Source organism: Eptesicus fuscus, chromosome 9, assembly GCF_027574615.1.
Source record: "Eptesicus fuscus isolate TK198812 chromosome 9, DD_ASM_mEF_20220401, whole genome shotgun sequence".
In the NCBI taxonomy this organism is placed as follows: Eukaryota; Metazoa; Chordata; class Mammalia; order Chiroptera; family Vespertilionidae; genus Eptesicus; species Eptesicus fuscus.
Window position 1 is genome coordinate 43,913,782 of NC_072481.1, and position 19,422 is coordinate 43,933,203.

Here is a 19,422-nt window from a genome sequence, read left to right on the forward strand (position 1 = left end):
ACCTATGTTTCAGTCAATGAATATCAGTCTGGCAAGCTGTTACTCCCAGGTTTTTTTCAGCTATTCTACATAGAAATTGGATTGTAAGCAGTGTAATAATAAGGTGTTTTTTGAATTACTTGTCTTCTGTTTTGTCCTTGTAGATGACAGTTTGATTTACATGGATCCTCATTACTGCCAGTCTTTTGTAGATGTCAGCATAAAGGATTTCCCTCTTGAGGTACTATGGATTAAGAGCTGTTTTCTTACTATATGAAGAAAACTCTAATTATTTAGAGATGTACTAGGCAGCTAAGCTTTTATGGTATTACAATTACAGCTTAATAATACATATTTTACTGATTTATAAAACCATAACCCACACCATAGTCAAAGGTTAAATAATTTCTTACTGAATATTAATTTATGATATACCTTTGTTTTCATTTATCTTGTCTCTAACTTGTTAGACACCCTAGCCCTGCCACAATAATTGAGCAAGCCTCCAGTAACTCGGTAAATATACAGCAGAACAGTACTGAAGCATAAACATGTTAGGCATGTTTAAAACAAAGAAAGAAAAAGGGGAAAAAAGGAAAAGAAGATGATGGAGTAGGGTGAGAATGACAAGGTGACTTAAGGAGACTACCTGATAAATTATTTTGCTGAAGTCTAATAATTAAATCTTAGTCTCTAGTTTTCAAGAGCTTAGTTGGGTTTCTAATTTTCGTTTTAGGTTTGATTTTGCAACAACTTTTTTTTCCTTTATGCCAGTCCTTTTGTGATCCAGCACTTGAATTCAGAAAATCTGAGAGTGCATAAGTGAGACATGTAATTAGTACATTGTTTTGGATATTTTTTCCCCAGTTGATGCTTTTACAGACTTTTAAAATAATTTTAATCATTTGAGTGGCATGGATCACTAATTCCAAGGCTCCACAAGTTACAAATGTGGTTTAGTACTTTGTTTTAGTAATAGCTTGCTAGCTAATGATAATACCTAAAAATATTTAAGGAGAAGATTATGAAAACTGATCAATTGCAAGATTAAAATGGCAAGACCTTTAACTTTCAGTGATCAGAAAGACACATTATAAAACATTCTAGCACCCTTTGTAAACTGTTACCTCAGCTGAAGTACAAGCCTCTTGAAGCCAGGTTTGCTTTCTGCTTTCTTCCTTCACAGTATCTGTATGTAAACCTTAATAAATATTCCTCGTCGACGAATTGATACTGGGGGAGGCACTAGAGAATTGTGCTATGTGAAGCACATTGTAATTCTTTCTGCTGCATTATGGTCTTGTGACACTGAGGGGATGCTTAATTGTGGGTTCCCATGGTCAATGGTTAGTTCAGGGAAGAGTTTCAACTGTTGGGATGAGTGTGTGTGTGTGTGTATGTATGTATGTGTATTTAGTAAGTTAAAATTTCCTAAACCAGAGACTATAGCTTCATGTTATACTTTTGGAATGACCAGTTCTAACTCTTATAAATACCAAACTCTTATTCTATTATTAAGAGAATATCCTATTTTCTTAATATTAATGTTTTATTAATAAGGTAAGAAAAACCATATTAGTACACATGTTAGTCTGTTTTAATTCCTGGGCCCTCAACTTCAAGTTTCAGGTTTTAGGTTCATACAGTGGTGACTAGTTTAATCTATTCTAGTAATTCAGAGAATACTGGTATGAAGGCTATTAGAATGATGTGATATGATTAGATAGGCGGATGAGTGAATTAATCACTCATATACCCTTTATGAATTACACATGTGAACTGCAGCTGGTAGGAGGTGCTTTTTAGTAAGTGTATTCTCTAGTTAACTAGGGAAGCTTCATATACATCACCCAAATAGCATATTTTCACCTAAAAGCATTTGTTTCATTATTGTTTGTATGTTTAGGTAATAGAATCCACTATTCCAAATAATAAGCCTAGAACAGTGCCTGGCATTTGGTAGATGCCTAATAAATATTTGTTGAAGCAATGAATAAATAATGTATTAAAAAATTAAATAAACGAGAATTGACTCACCCTGGCCAGTTTTTTCAGAAACATTTTTCATTGTCACAGAATTGTTTCAGGTGAACACTCCCTAAAATGTGTGTGCTACTCTTACCAATAGTCAGAATTTTAAAAATTAAAAAAAGAATAAGTGCATAGTTCAAAGAATTATGATAAAATAAACAGCCTTGCAATACGACCTGGGAAAATATTTTAAAATCTATCTTGTTCTGCAATAAACAGAAATGATTCTGAATTATAAATTAATGGTGGTTTGACTTCAGAATCCTCTTGGGTGAACAAAAGAATATAATTTTACATTTAAGTGATGTAAAATGCCTCACTGTAATATGAGTCCATGTATATATAGTAACACCCTATAGCAGTTTCAGTGATCAGAGATTTATATCAGTGTTTTGTGGATAATTAGTTTTTGGCAGATGTCAAAACAGCCATGAATAACAGTTTAGTGTTATTATCTATGATGATTGAAGCAATATTGTGAAATAGCACTGAGTCTATTCTGGTTTAGTCTTATTGGTTCTTACATAAAAACTTTAATTGCCCTAGCCAGTTTGGCTCAATGGATAGAGCGTTGGTCTGTGGACAGGGTCTTGGGTTCGATTCTTGTCAAGGGCACGTATCTTGGTTGCAGGCTCCTCTCCAGCCCAGGCCCTGGTCAGGGCTCGTGCAGGAGGCAACCAATCGATGTTTCTCTCATATCGATGTTTCTCTTTCTCTTTCCCTCTCTCTTCCACTCTCCCTAAAAATCAATGGAAAAATATCCTTGGGTGAAGATTAACGAAAACAAACAACAAAAAAACTTTAATCAAAGCGTTAATATAATGTAGGTCGCTGTTGTATATGAGTTAAAAAATATTTTTTTGGAGCTTTGGACAAACTTGGGTCCTTCTTTATTCCAAAGTAGCAATAAACAAACAAACAAACAAACAAACCTTGATTATTATTGTTGGCAGGAGTTGGGCATATGACTATTTTTAGATACCTTGTATGTAGAATAACTTTTTGTAAATATGACCTAGAACTTTCTGTGTCTTACACTAGTATATCTATATACTCCTGCATATTGTTAACTAACAAGCTTTTACTTAGCTCTTCTGTGCCTTTCCAGACCTGTTTTTAATGTCTCCTTATAAATAAAACACATGAAACAACGTTAGAAGAAGTCCAACTAAGACAATACTTGTGTTGATAGTACCTTGGGAGTTCCAGTTTAGCTAGATTGGATCTCACTATACAGTTAAGTGTTAGCTAAGCATTGTTTAAAAGGCATAGTTTGGTCTGTATTTACTGCCATGATGTTGTATTTGAATCTTACATAAGATTGAACTATTCATAAGGGAAAAAAAGCAGCTTGAGTAGATGCAAATGAAGGGGGAAAGAATAGAGGGATTTTGATTGATTTACCAGGAACATAACATATATGAAAGCCTGCATTTCCCCACATTTTGGGAGATGGTTTCAAGGTAAAATCCCTTAGTTTTAGGCATTAAATATAGGGAAATTTTAATTTTATGAGTTCAAATTCAGCATAGTTTGTTTCTTAATTGAGCTTAACCATTAAATAAAAAATATAAAATATACAACAAAGAATTCCCACCCCTGTGTCCCATCTTCCTCTCACTTTAGCATGGTAATTTTTGTATGTCTTTTTTTTTTTTAAAATATATTTTATTGATTTTTTAACAGAGAGGAAGGGAGAGGGATAGAGAGCCAGAAACATCGATGAGAGAGAAACATCGATCAGCTGCCTCCTGCACAACCCCACTGGGGTTGTGCCTGCAACCAAGGTACATGCCCTTGACCAGAATCGAACCTGGGACCCTTCCGTCCACAGTCCGACGCTCTATCCACTGAGCCAAACCGGTTAGGGCTAATTTTTGTATGTCTTATACAATTTATTTATGCACATACAAATAACTATGAATATATATTTTATGGCCTTCCTTTTGTCCAGAAACATCTTTTTAAATATATACAACAACTAAAAGGAATTGGTGGCATCAGTGATTTTTAAGAGCAAGAGCATTTAAGCAGGTTTTTTTTTTTTAAAAAAAATCTTAAACCAAGTACCAGAATATGGTGGTGAAGAAAAAGATTGGAATGATTAGCTTTATATTCTATCCCTTTCCTACTTTTGTATTCTCTACTAATAGCCGCATCCCGTTAGCAAGAGTAGAGAGGCTAAAGCAGTCTCTCCAGCCTATTGACATCTGTGGTGCAGTGACTGCTCAGAAAAGTGAATTAAAGGGACAGGAGGACTGGTAAGAAGGAGGCAAGGGCCATAATAGAACAATTTTCACCTGTGCCTTTTATGGAATAAACAAGAACTTAAGTCAAGTAGAAGAGTGGGTTGGAAGAATATGCAATTATGTACTAACTAGAGGCCTGATGCACAAAGATTCCTGCAAGAATGGGCCTTCCTTCCCCTGGCTGCCAGCACTGTCTTCGCTCTGGCTGGAGCCCCCTTTCTGCCTTCCCACGCTGCCCAGAGGTCCTGAGTGGCTGGGGGTGGTGTGGAACGCCCCACCCCCAGCTGCTCCGGGCCTGCATATGCAAATTAACCCTCAAATTTTGTTGGGTTAATTTGCATACTCACTCCTGATTGGCTGATGGGTGTCGCGAAGGTACGGTCATTTAGCACATTTCTCTCTTATTAGTGTAGGTTGTGTCAATTGCTAAGACTCTTAAATTGACCTCTTTTCATATCACCGTGGAACATTTTTTAAAAATTAAATTTATTGGGGTGACATTGGTTAATAAGATTATATAGGTTTCAAATGTACAATTCTAGGATACATCATGTGTATATTGCATTGTGTGCCCACCACTATGGAACATTCATGAATCTATGTATTTGTTGAAAAAGTCTTGATATGCTTATTCAAAGGATTATAAACATTAAAAAACTCTAACAAAACAGACTTAATTGCACTTCAATAGAAATTTTTATTTTGAATATTTGAAAAAGTGAACTGCTTTACCAAATGGCCAACTTGATTCTAAACCTTGTATTAGCTTATATCATTTTCAGTGGCACATTTTTCTTCCCTTTCGCAATTAGATCACTTTGATACACTTTCTTTCTTTTGCAGAATGGCACTAATGCCACATAAGGTGGAGATTTGGTGAATTGAATATGCACAGTGTTGGCTCATATTTTACAGCTTTGGAGAGTAGGAAGGACTCTTTGCATTGGATAGACTAAAACACCATTTGAGAAGCATATTTAAGTTTTGAGAAAAGCCAGATAACAAATTTTAAATTAGTAATATTCTTGTATGTACGTAAGTCCATCAGTAAAAGTAAATTAATCCTAAAGAATTTTTAAAATTACAGACATTCCACTGCCCTTCTCCCAAAAAGATGTCATTTCGAAAGATGGATCCTAGCTGTACAATAGGATTCTACTGTCGAAACGTTCAGGACTTCAAACGAGCTTCTGAAGAAATCACTAAGGTACTTTTATTTAAAATATTATTATAATATTTGTAAATGACCTAATTTTTATTTGAGATATCCCGTGAAAAGACAAAAATCTGTAAATTATTACACTTTTGTAAAATTGCCTCTCAAATGTTAATGTTATTAGGAATATTGAACTAGAAAATAAAACTTTGGGGATTCCTAGCTTTGATACTGGCTTAACCAACTAGTGAACAGTAGAAAGTATTGATTGCTCCACTAGGTGGCACTGTTGAAGTAAAAATCCCTTTGCAAATGGATTAGGTTATCTGTGCAAGCAATTAGGTTATATTTTATTTGAAGAGGATTTTAAAAGGGCAATACCTTAGGGGGTAGAAAAAAATTAATGAAGTATTTGATCAAGCCAAATTGTGCATTATTTCTTGTTAGTCCAAGTGCTTCTTTGGTTTTTTTAAAAAGAGAAATGGTATTTTTGGATTTCTCCGAACTGCTTTATCAAATGAGCTGTGTTGTTACCTTCCAATAAGCTTGTCTAATCTGGTCTATTCGACTTATAGGATCTGTGCAGTAGGTTTATTTAACTCCTTCTCATTACCTTTAAACTTCTGCATTTTTCTGGTCCTTGAGTACAGTACTGCTAAACATTTATAGAGCCTCATGGATTGTCTATATTTAGTACTTTGGGAAATACAAAAGCTTACTTATTGGGGAAATAAGCATAACCGTTTATTACTATCAGTAGCTATAGCTTATCAGTTTATGGGTAGGTAATACTAGGATCACTTTTGGAAATTCTTAACTTGAGTTCAGATAAAGTAATACCTTATTACTGCTTGACTTACAGTTAATTTTTTTAGGAAAATAGACATAGTGGATTGAAATTTTATTTTTATCCTGTAAAAATAAAATGAAAACATTAAATAAAAGGTTTCATATAAGTTAGGTTTACTTTACTTGACCTGCCATGTAAAAGAGGAAATTTAACAAAACCATGACAGAAAAATGAATGAGGAGAGAAAATGAGATATGTGAGAACCTCTTCTTATTCTTCATTTCTCATAGTTGTCGCCTTTTTACTCTCCGTTTTCAACCTGGAAGGCCAAGTGAACTTAACAAAATATGTATTCTACATTTCCCCCTCTTTTATTACTTGAAATTTGAAATATTTGTGTATTTTAGTTTGACAATTCTCTATCTTTATGAAGTATTGTATATGTGCTAAAATATACAAATTCAGATGATATTATAATACAGATTGATACTAATGAACATACTTCATTAAAAAGTTCCATTTCTCTTAATTTTTTTTCTACCCAGGTTAAAACAAGTCAGTTTAGGATAATAAAGCAAACCGAACCAAATTGTTATTACTAAGTTGAAAAACAAGATTCACAAATGGGTTTCATGTTGATATTTTCTCATTAAAAACAGATTTCTTTTGTGGTTTTATACTGATAGTTATTAGGATTTTTACATTAGAAAAATACTTATAAATCATTTCTCTTAATGCATCAGAGTAATATACAATGTTGAGGCAAAAAAAAGACCATATTGAAATATCATTCGGAAGTACTGAGAATTTTGCTAGTCATTTAACTTTGCTTTATTAATAGTATTATTCTTAAGTTAATAGCATTTTGTAGCAGTATCAAAAACTCACTTTGTCAATTAGTAATTTGATTATTTACTTTTGATTGGAAGGTTATAAGTTAAGCAGTTTTCCTTTTCTTCCTAAAAATTGATTTTGGCATTTTTAGTAAAAAAGCTATTTTTTTCTCTTTAAAAATAAAAACAACTTAAAGTTATTTTTTCTAGATAGGATGTATTTTGAGTCTAAACTATAATATTGAATTTGTAATGCTATATAAATGAAGATTCTAAAGCCTTAACTACATGATTTTAAAAATGTTATAGAAATTACTAAATTAATTCTATGTTTAGAGAGTTCAGTTCAGCAAGTATCTGGGTAACGATTACATTGAAAGCATAAAATGACCAAGACATAATCCTTGCTTTTGAGCAAAGTATAAGGCCTCTGCCCTAAAGTAGCATTTGTAGTTCAGGAGTGGGGATAGATGTATGTTACATTGAATATTGTAAGCGTCCATACAGAAATAGAAATAAGTTGACAGGGAAGAAAGGGTGTTGAATAGAGGGATGTCTCATTCAACTCAAAGTTCTTTATTATGATGGTGATATTTAATTTGGAACTTGAAAGTTTAGGCTTAATTTCTGTTGGCTTAGGGAGAAGGAAGGGTTGATAAGGATGTGAAACATTGGGAATTCCCACAGACTACTTGGTCTGATCACTTAGGAGAACATTTGACAATTCTAGCAAACCTAAAAATATGTATACCGTTAGACACAGCAATGCATGTTGTGTACCTAATATAATCCTAACTAAAGTGTTCCAAATGCACAAAGTGTTCCTATTTTTCTTTAGAGCTATTTGTTTCAAGCAGAGGAAATAAAAAGAGGAAAGGTATTGGAAAAGGAAAGTATAGAGCTTGTCAAGGGAATGGCAAATAGTCTTTTTGGTAGGTGCCAAAGATAACTATAGGGCAGGACTGTCTTCTGGCTGCCTGAATCTGTATGGGTGTGGCCTGGGAGATTTCGCCATTTCTAACAAGTCTCCCACATAATCTTGCACATCAAATCCAAGGGCCACTGGTGTAAGACAGTGCAACCCCATGTGTGATACTCAATTATTTTAGGTGGCACTGGAACAAATATTTTAATACTAGGATAAATATTTTAATACTATTTATTTATATTCATATTAGAAAAATATAACCAGAATATCAAACATGCGATTTCCTATTTATTATTGATTTTAGAAGGCTATTTAAGTTTGAAATGGTGGAAAGAGAAATCTTAATTATAATAGAGATGGGATACACAGCAAAAATAAAGGTATACAAATGTCCAAGTCTGTATTCGACAATATGTTGATTTTATTAATTTCAAGCATACAGAGATACAGAGAATAACATAATAATACCTTATTATAATGTGCTACCACTGAGCTTAAGAAAAAAAAAATTACATGTATAATTGGAATGTGTTATTCATCCCCAATCTTATTCCCGGCCTTTCTTCACAGTAGTAACAACTATCCTAAATTTTATATAATACTTGTACCTTCTGTAATCATAAACAACATAAATTATTTGAGATATTGTGAAACTTTTTATTAATGATATCCTATATAATAAAAGGCTAATATGCAAATTGACCAAATGGCGGAATGGCTGATCACTATGACGTGCACTGACCACCAGGGGCAGATGCTCAACGCAGGGGCTGCCCCCTGGTGGTCAGTGCACTCCCACAGAGGGAGCACCGCTCAGCCAGAAGCCAGGATCACAGCTGGCGAGCGCAGCAGCGGTGGCAGTGCTAAAGATGTCCGCCTAAGCCATCAGTAGGACATCCCCCGAGGGCTCCTGGACTGCGAGAGGGTGCAAGCCGGGTTGAGTGACCCTGCTGAGTGCATGAATTTCGTGCACCAGGCCTCTAGTATTTATATAAAAACTAGAGGCCAATTGCGTGAGGAGGCACTCCACCTGCCCTGCAAAGAGGCACCCTGCGGGGGGCTGGGACCTGTGCCTGACTTGCGTAGCACCGGCCACCGTGGGAGTCAGGTTGGATGGTGCCGCGGGGGGCCAGGACCCAAGCCTGACTCGTGCAGCACCGGCCGCTGCAGGAGTCAGGCCAGATCGGCGCCACAGGAGGCCGGACCGGCACTGCGGGGGTCCGGGACCCTCGCCTGACTCATAGCGTCCCCCGGTCCCCCTGCCTGTGTCCACTCCAAGGCTGCCTCTGTCTCCATCTCCGTTCCGGGCCTCACCTGTGCGCGCAACCTCCTCCTGTCTGTTCGTGACCCATTACGGAGTCCCAGCTTAATTTGCGTATTACCTCTTTATAATATAGCTTATAATATAGATGTATATACCCCTCTGCAGCTAGTGTTTTCATGTAATAGTGACCTAGAGGTTATCTATTTCTATACATGTTGGTCTAGCTTATTCATTTAAACTGCTGAATAGTGAGTAGTACATTCTATAATATACTACTTTCAATTTAAACTTTCTTTCATTGATGGTCATTCAGCTGATTTTATTTTCTAATGACTAATCCTATCTAATAAGAGGCTAATATGCAAATTGACCGAATGGTGGAACGACCGGTTGCTATGATGTGCACTGACCACCAGGGGGCAGACGCTCAATGCAGGAGCTTCCCCCTGGTGCTCAGTGCGCTCCCACAGGGGGAGCGCCCTGAGCCGGAAGCCCTGAGCTGGGCTTACAGCTGGCGAGCGCAGCGGCGGTGGTGGGAGTGAGCCTCTCCCGTCTCCACGGCAGCACTAAAGATGTCCGACTGCCGGCACAGGGAGCGGGCCTAAGCCGTCAGTCGGACATCGCCCGAGGGCTCCCAGACTGCGAGAGGGCGCAGGCTGAGCTGAGGAATCCCCCAAGTGCACGAATTTTCGTGCACTGGGCCTCTAGTAATGTATATAAGAATACTTAAAATTACCCCAAGTTCTTATCTAAATGGCGTCACCCCCTCAGCCCCATGACCTCTCTGACCTCACCCCTTAGCACTCTTCCCCCAGCTTACTCAAGGCCAATCACATAATTTCCTCCTGGAAAATGCTAGGTGCCTTCTGTTTCAAGGATTCTCTTTGTTTCCTGGGCCTGCAGTCTCTTCCTGCGGGTATTCCCCTGATTCCCTCTCCTTTTCTTCCTTTAGGTCTTTACTCAAGTGTCTCTTTCTTAGGCCTTCTCTGTCCACCCTTTTTGCACTTGTTATTATCCCCTCCCCCCGTTTTATTTTTCTCTCTAGGGTGTTTATTAAAGTGCATGCACGCACACACACATATATATGCTGCTATATCATATATAAACATATTATGCTTATTTAACTTATTTATCACCTGTCTACTCCACTGAAATGTAATCTTGACGAGGGCAGGGATACTTGTTGGTTTTGTTTATTATTGTGTCTCCCATGATTAGAGCTGCCTGTCACATTGTAGGAGTTTAATAAATACTTGTTGAATGAAGAAGTGGATTAAAGGTACTTTGTTATAAATTTGTCTTATTTATAAATTACCAAGAAGTTCAGTGATTGAATTATAGCAGATCTATTATATTTTCATCTATTTCTGTTATTGTAATTTCCTTAAATTGCCAGGACTTTATAATAGTGCATTTACTTAATACATAACTCAATATCTGTTTGGGACAAAAAAAAATCATCTTTATCAATATAATAAATGCTTGTATTTTAAAAAATGAAATAATAATAAAAAGCTTATGCTGAAAAACAGGAGTCCCTTGTTATCTTACTCCTCACTCCACAGAGTACCTCCTCAGAGGTAGTCATTTTTAACTCTTCTAGCTATTTGTTTAGGTTTTCACCTCTACATTTCTAAGTAATGTGTTTATTCTGCCATTTTTTTGATAATCCATTTTAGACATTACCTGTTAGTTTCTTGTTAATGATACTTGAGGATTTAGCTATTCTCATATCTCTTAACCCCATTTTTCTTTCTCTCAGCTGTACACCTTTCACAGATTTTGGTTAAATCACTATTCAGTGTTCACATTATTATGTCTCCATAATACTGTTTACTAATCACATGATGTGTGATGATTACATTTCTTTTTTTCCTGTGCCTTCATTTTCTCGGAGTTAATACTTTCTCCACTTTTCATTTCCTTAGTTTGCTTTGTACTTATTGAAAAGTTTTACGAATGTTGACTCATATCTGTTACGTATCTAGCAGCAAATTTTTCATAAATACAAATGTAAGAAAATCTATTTTTTTCTCCTTTTCTGGAGACTTTCCTCTCTGTTTTCTGTTCCCTTCAGTCTTAACTGCTCTCTAGACCTGATGCAGAGTTGTTCATTTGAAACTTCTTTTTTTAAAAAAATATATATTTTATTGATTTTATACAGAGAGGAAGGGAGAGGGATAGAGAGTCAGAAACATCGATCAGAGAGAAACATCGATCAGCCGCCTCCTGCACACCCCCCAACTGGGGATGTGCCCTTAACCAAGGTTCATGCCCTTGACCGGAATTGAACCTGGGACCCTTCAGTCCATAGGCCGACGCTCTATCCACTGAGCCAAACCGGTTTCGGCCATTTGGAACTTCTTAATGCTACTTTGCTGACTTGGACCCCCTGTCTTCTAAATCTCTCCTTAGTTTATTTTCTTGTTTTGCTGAAGCATAGATTTCAGTATCTTTCTAAGTAAAGGATGCCTAGACAGTAAAGTTTTAAAAAAAATACATTTTATTGATTTTTTACAGAGAGGAAGGGAGAGTTAGAAACATCAATGAGAGAGAAACATTGATCAGCTGCCTCCTGCACCCCCCCCCCCCCCCACTGGGGATGTGCCCGCAACCAAGGCACATGCTCTTGACTGGAATCGAACCCGGGACCTTCTGTCCCTCAGGCCGACGCTCTAACCACCAAGCCGAACCGGTCAGGGCTAGACAGTAAAGTTTTGAATTCTTGCATGTCTGACTATCTTTATTCTATCTTTAAATTTATTGATAATTTGATTTGGTATAGAATTCTAGACTAAAAATAATTCCCATCCCTGAACTTTGGAGACATTGCTCTACTCCCTACTAACATCCAGGATTGCTGTTGAGAAGTTCGATATCATTCTGATTTCTTTTCCTCTAAATGTAAACTTTTTTTCTCTCTAAAAGTTTGTGTGTTTGATTCCCAGCACTACCACTCCATTGCTGTGTACCCTTAGCCACATTGCTTAACTTCTCTGAGCATTAGTTTTCTCAAGAAATGAAAATAGTAATGGCTACCTCTCTCTGTGGCATCATTATGAAGATTAAACAATTCACCAGGTGAATGTCTGATTAAACAATTTACTAGGCGAATAATTTATAGTAGGTACGATATAAAGTATTAGCTATTGTTACTTGTAGCTAGTATTTGACACTTCATTATGTGTCTTGGTTTACATTCTTTTTAATCAATTGTCCTGTTTCCTTCCATTCTGGGAAATTTTTTGAGGAAAAACAACAACAACACAAACCCACATTATTTCCTCTCTTTTGTTTTCTTCATTCTTTCTTTCTGGAACTCTTATTATACAGTTGTTGGACCTTTTGAATTGTTCCACTAATTTTCCTATCTTTTTTTTCCTTCTATTTTCCATGCCTTTATCATTTTTATATGGGATATTTCCTCTATCTTCTAACTCTTCTATTGTTCTTAAATTTCAACTATGATATTTAAATTTCTAGGAGTTATTTTATTTTTCTATTACTCCTTTTTCATAACATTCTCTTTTTTTCTTTATATGAATATAGTTTTCTTTTCTCCTAAAGGAAATTAGAGTAATTTTGAAGTTTTCTTGTCCTTCTTTTGCTGTATATGATTTATTACAAACTCTTTTTGTTATGTTTTAGTTTTTGTTTTTTGCTTTAATCTTCCAGTTTTCCTCTGGCTGCTTTCCCCCAAATGACTGGTGCTCTTCAGTGTTTGTTTATATTTGAGTAAGGGACTAAAAAGCTGAGTGGAGGTTCTGTGTGTTTGAGCATGGTTTTTTCGCTGGTGACCTTCATCCTAGGGTAATTGGGTGATAAACCTGCCTTTTTATTGGGTGACCCCTCCCACCCCCATATGTTGGTAAGTGGTTATCTTTTCTCTAGAGTTGTTTTATTTTTTTCCAGAGAAAAGTTCTGCCATTTGCTTGTAGAATATATGTTGCCTACAGTGCTCCAGGAGCAGGAAGTGAAGGATGCTAGGGCCCTACAGTTCAGTATTTTAGACTGTCACTAAATTCCTCAGCTTCTGTAGTCATCACTGTGCCTGGTGTACTAGAGTTTATAGCTTTATTTGTTTTTTCCAAAGAATAAATCTTTATTTTCCTATGTGTGGGATGGCCGGTGGGGGAGGCTAAAGAGGGATAGTTGTTATAAGAAAGGACCTGGGAATCGAGTCTATATGCAGGCTTTCAATCACTTTCCCTTTCAGTTTTGTGTCTCACCCTGTTTTTGTGCCTTTATATATTATTCCTCTCCAAGTTCTGCAAGGTGAACTTGCTCACCTTTCATAGATATTCTTCCGATACATATCTCTCCCAGCCCCTGAGCTTAGATTGTATCTTCTCTGCTCTGCTGAATGTAAGGGGCCCGATGTTGATTGTTTTTGTCTGATCTCACACCTCCTTTTCTTCCTTACCTTACTTGTTCCCAGCCTAATGGTTGTTATCAAATAAAACACTCCTGTGATAAACTTACTACCTAGTAATGCTGGGATTTAAGGCCAGAAATGAAAATGTAAGTATTAGGAAACGAATCATTTGATTATAGAATGAATATCAACACACACACACACACACAAATTGCCCATGGCCAGTTTCCTCTAGCTATAAAACAAAATTTATAATACAGCCCTTGAATTCCAGACACCCAATCTGGAATTCTTCAATCCAAAGCTAACATTTGTTGAATCCTTGCCATATGTCACATATTGTGCTAATTAAGCACCATATATACATTTTCTCAATTATTCTACACAAACCTTCTGAGGTAAGTAGGTATCTTTATTTTACAGATGAGTAATCTTACACTTACAAAGGTTTAGTAACTTTCAGAAAGGTCACAACTAATAAATGGTAGTGCTGAGATTCACACCTCAGACATTTAACTTGAGAACATGTGCTTATAAGCACTATTCTGTACAGTCTCCCATTTATACATCAATCCATGGTTTAGACAGTTGGCTATCTAATCTTTATTTCAGGTAATGGTGAACGAATTATTTTCCTTGGGAATCTTTTCCATTTTGGACAGAACCTTATCATTAAAGAAGCTTCCCCACATTCAGTTGGAATCAGTCTGCACATAGCGTTTACTCCTTTGTCTCAATTGAGTAAAAGAATAAGTTTGCTTCCTCTTCTAGGGCAAACAGTCCCATTTTCTCCAATGGTGCACAATTTCCCATACCCATCACTATTTTGCTAAAATGTATTTTTCAAAACACTTTAGTGTTTTACGTTTATTATGTTCATGATTATATTTCCCCTCCTTCTAATCTGTATTTTCCAAGTGAAATCAGGGAAATTGATTTATATGGATCTAAATATATATAAATATATATTTATATGGATCTTTTTTTACCTTTGGGATTTAATGATAGGAACTCTGATTTCTTTTAAATTCTTCAGGGGCTTCTAATTTAGTTGGGAAGACATGAAATGGATAATAAAATGACTGAATTAGAGTATACTTAATGCCAGAAGACTAATAGGATAATGCCAATAATAATAGCCAACACGTATGATGCCAGGCAATCTTCTAATTATTTTTACAAATATTACTGATTTAATCCTCACAACAACACTGTGAAATAGATGTTGTGATACTGACATTTTACAATAAGAAAAATGAGACAGTCTGGTTAAGTAACTTGTCCAGGATCACACAACTCGTAAGTTATCAGCCAGGTTTCTACTGAGACTGTCCAAGATCCACGGTCCATGTTTGTAATCCTTACCTGAGGAGGTGGATGGAGGACAGAGACATCTTGAGCAGAATCATTAGGGTAGAATGTTATGGGATGTTTATGGTAGACGTTTAATGTTCAAGGGATTTGAGGAGTTGGGAGAAAGGAAAATTACTTTGACATTCCAAATATATATTATTGTAGATGCAAAAACACAATAGACAGGCTCAGTTAAGGTAAAGATTGACCTTTGTCAGGGAAGATAGCGGCCTAGGATAGGACATGACTACCCACCATAAGCTGCTTTTATAGTTAAAAAAGTTTTAATTTCAGCCCATCCTTTGTGGTTGCAAGGCTGCCATGCAGGCCTTCCATGAGCTAGTCAGGTCAGCATGTGACCCCTTTTCGCCCACACAGTGGTTATAATAGAACCAGACCGCTTAAGCTTAAATTCTGGCTCTATCATTGACTAACTATGTGAACATAACAAGTCACTTAACCCCTCAATATTTCAGTTCCCTCATCTGTAAAACCTGGATGATAATAAAGGCTAATAGTGAAGTGGTTGAAACTCAGAGTAGATAATATTTTTAAGAGAGAAGATAGAATATATAGAGGAGATAAAGGATCAATAATTGATTAATATTTACATGCAGGAAGTGAAGTCAATGAAGGAGATAAAGAAGAAATAGTCCAGAAAATAGAAGAAACAGGAAAACAAAATATTACAGAAATCAAGGGAAGTAAATATTTTAAGAAAGAAATGCCCAGAAGTGTTGATTGCTATAGAAATATCAAGAGAATAGGAACTAATAAAAGGCCTTTTTATTTGAGGACTAGAAGAGAATTTTCAGAACAGCGAGGGTTAAAAGTTGGGTTAGAGCGATTTAAGATTGAGTAATAGGAGATAATGTGGAGTTAACATCACGTACACATTTAACTTCAACTCAACTACACAAACTCATAATAAAACACATATTATTTTTCCATGTGTACTCTTTATTATATACTGTACATTACTATATACTGTACTATTCATTTATACATGGTACTGAATAGGGTTGTATATACAAAATTATGCATAACAACCTTTTTAAACATTTTGAAGGCTTATGGAAGTTAATTTTGACTATATTGATTTTGACTATTTGATTTTCATATTATGGGCTGACTTTAGAATTAAACCCTACATTAAGTGTAGCTCCACTATGGTGAATACAGACCACATAGGTATAGACTGCTCTGTCCTGGGTATAGTTTTACATGTGTGCTGGCAGAGACTAGTGGAAAGGTTTCAGCCTGGGGACAAGTGGTCATCTCTTGGTCTATTTCTGTTCTTACAACTACTGGCATTATGATGGAAGAAATTGCTTAACTTCTGTCCTCTAGCTTTCTCCTCTGTAAATTCTGAAACCTGTCAAGTTAGTACATAGGGAAAATGTGATAAAATATTTGACCTTCTGAAAAGAAATCTATGATTTGCCTTTTAGATAATAAAGCTGTTTCCTGTATCTTTGGCTGTATTATTAAAATGTATTTCATATTAACTCTCTCATTGAAATACTTTTAATTTAATATTGTTCTGTATGCCAGGGATACATATTTATTTTAGCCAGGTTTCGAGAGAATCTATAAATGTAACATAAGAATTTGATTAACCTTTGATTTAATATTGGCATTTGATAGAATTTGGTTTTTATCCCAGAAATTATCCTTTAAGAACAAATTATATTAAATTGATCATGATGAATGATACACCAGGTGGGGCAAAAGCAGGCTTACAGTTGTGAGCACATGAAACAGAGTTTACTCTTGTATTATTATTTATTAATTATTGTATTATTTTCCATATGAGCAGCTGTAAGCCTACTTTTGCACCACCCTATATAAGTACTCTTGGTATTATTTCCAGCATTCTCTGGGACTCACATAAACGTTTTGAAATCTTCCTTATAGTTACAGGTTACCTATAGAAAAATTGGTTTCTATTAAAACATCCTTCATTCAAAATTTTAAATTTATTTTTTAAATGAAAATTGTTTATATTTTTTAAAATAAAACTTGTTTAACAGAAAGATTTAAAATAGTTTAGAATGTGTTGCTGGCTTGTCAACGAATACCAAATGGATAGAGGTTATAAAGGTTGCCGTTGTCCTCACAAAATTCTAGGTATTGCTTTTTTCACTTCAGAATTATCTAATGTAACTCTAGAAGGTAATATGTAAAGTGTGGATTACTACTGTGTAGAAGATTACTATTTTTTATTTTGACTAGATTTTTGCAGAAATATTCTTTCAAATATAGTGATCTTTAGAAGGACCAAACTTAATTTTTTAAAATAAGTTTTTATTTTTAATTTTGGTCATCTTAACAATGTTCTGAGATAAGGAGCTTGGATACCTGTTTTATAGATGATACTCAGGTAGAGTGATTTGTTGAAGATGACATCAAGGTAAGTTGTAGAACTGGGATTATTAGAATGAACCTTCTGACTCAGGTTAATGCTTCTTTTTGGAGTATCAAGCAGTCTTTCACAATATTGACTATAGTCCATGAAACCATTTTGTGTCATTGTCTACTACTACTAAAAGGAGATAAATATCAACCCTTTAGAGTAAGCCTTCCAACTAATGTGACCAGAAGACTTACTTTGGTGGGGGTAGGGAGATGGTACTTAATTTTTGAAGGCGAGTCCTAATGGAGAAGCAGTTATTTAGCTATAAATAAACTATACAGTTTTGTCTTTTAGCCAGAACATTAAAGCATTGGCACTGAATAAATATAAATGAGAAAAGCTAATGAGAGATTCGGGGCTAAAACATCAGATTTTGTCACGGGGTGCTACTGTGCACTGTTGGATAAAGAATTCTTCTGTACTTTCTGTTACAGATGCTGAAAATTTCTTCTAAAGAGAAGTATCCCTTATTTACTTTTGTAAATGGTCATTCCAGAGACTATGATTTTACATCTACTCCAACCAATAAGGAAGACATTTTCTCAGAGGATGAAAATAAAAGATTAAAAAGATTTAGCACAGAAGAGTTTGTCTTGCTTTAAAAGATAAGAAGAACTCTTTGAAGGGGGAAAATGAAGAGAAACAAGAATACACGAAACTGGTTTATTTTCACAAATATCTTAATTTTATATGTTCTTTAAAAAAAAGAACATTTAGAAATATACAAGTTTTAAAGGTATTTTTCTGAGAGAGAAATGATTTATGAGTCTTGGTTTCTAATAAATAACAAGTGATTCTGGCTGCATCACTATTCTGCTGAGACCTTCTAATTATGCCACCTTAACTGCTAAGCCTTCCAGTTTTTGAATTCTTCCACCCAAGGCCACCAGTTTCCTGAAGGTTTTGTGATACAGGCCCCCACATTGGGATTACCAAATGATTTCAAAAGCTTCAGTTCCTACTAATGACCAGAAGAACAAGAGAATGCATCTTCTGTGCTGCCTGGCCTCCTGATATTAATGCAACCATATTGGATGTATATTGATACATGAAATAATAATTGTTAGCTGTTATTATATGCATACAATTATATAAGCAGAATTGTGAATTTAGGTAATATTTAGCAATATGATTTTATAATGGCTTCTCGTTTTTCTTGCTGTTGAGCTTTCTTTGAAGAGTAAATATAAAGTATTGGTTTTCCCCACAAACTTAAAGGTTATGTTACTCACAATAATGGCATCTAGTCAGATCAGATAAAGGCAATTTTAAGATAGAAATAGTATTTGTTTCTTACCTCAAAAATTAAATTTTATGGGGAACTCTATTTACTATGTAGTTTTGAAATCTAAAGATAAGTAACAAGAAAGATTTCAACAGATGCTCCTCTATGTGATTTTTGTTATTTGTGTAAATCAGCGTAGTGGTGTTTAGAAGCTGAGGCCATCTAGAAGGTAAATCTGCCTTATGTGTGTTATGTGTTATTTAAAGGCCAATTTGTGATATAAAAGTACACGAGTTATTATTGAGCCAGGATTATAAATAACTACTTTAATAAAGATGTGAGAACATAAAATGCCTTTGTTTTGGTTTTAATGGGATTTTTTTAATCCTTTCATTTGAAAAATCATTGTCTCTAATGAATTCTCTTTATAATAAGGCAAATAATATTGTTGCTCTGAAAGCAAAATATTAACTTATTTTATGGAGCTTCCATGTTTCATTGTGGAAAGGTGACTTATCTGTGGAAATTGTGCATCATTCAAAGTCATTGATTTCTCCCATCAGAAAGCCTATTTGTTAGGTTTGGAGTTGCATGCAAAATGGAAACAGAGGGTGGGCAGATTGCTTTCGTATGCCTGATGAGAGAAATCAGGTTTGGCATTTTCCAGTGAGGGTAGTTTATCGAATTGAAATAAATAGCTTAAAATCTAAAATTTTTCTTTTCCCTAGATAAGATTTGGACACATGAAGTCCAGTACTAATTTTCCTAGAAGGTCAAAGCAGCACAGGAACAAGAAGCCAGTGGTATGCCCGATTTTATACAC

The 19,422-nt window shown here is 35.4% G+C and overlaps 1 protein-coding gene across 2 annotated transcripts in view; it reads left to right on the forward strand.

Annotated features, from left to right (window-relative positions):
- Positions 1 to 18,938, forward strand: part of ATG4C (autophagy related 4C cysteine peptidase) — an 81,215-nt gene extending 62,277 nt beyond the window's left edge. For both annotated transcript variants that reach the window (XM_054721303.1, XM_054721304.1), the window contains exons 9-11: positions 144 to 220; positions 5,347 to 5,466; positions 17,809 to 18,938. In XM_054721303.1, the coding sequence (XP_054577278.1) occupies positions 144 to 220; positions 5,347 to 5,466; positions 17,809 to 17,976 (365 nt within the window). In that variant the 3' untranslated portion in view covers positions 17,977 to 18,938. The remainder of the gene's footprint in view (positions 1 to 143; positions 221 to 5,346; positions 5,467 to 17,808) is intronic.
- Positions 18,939 to 19,422: the final 484 nt, after the last annotated feature.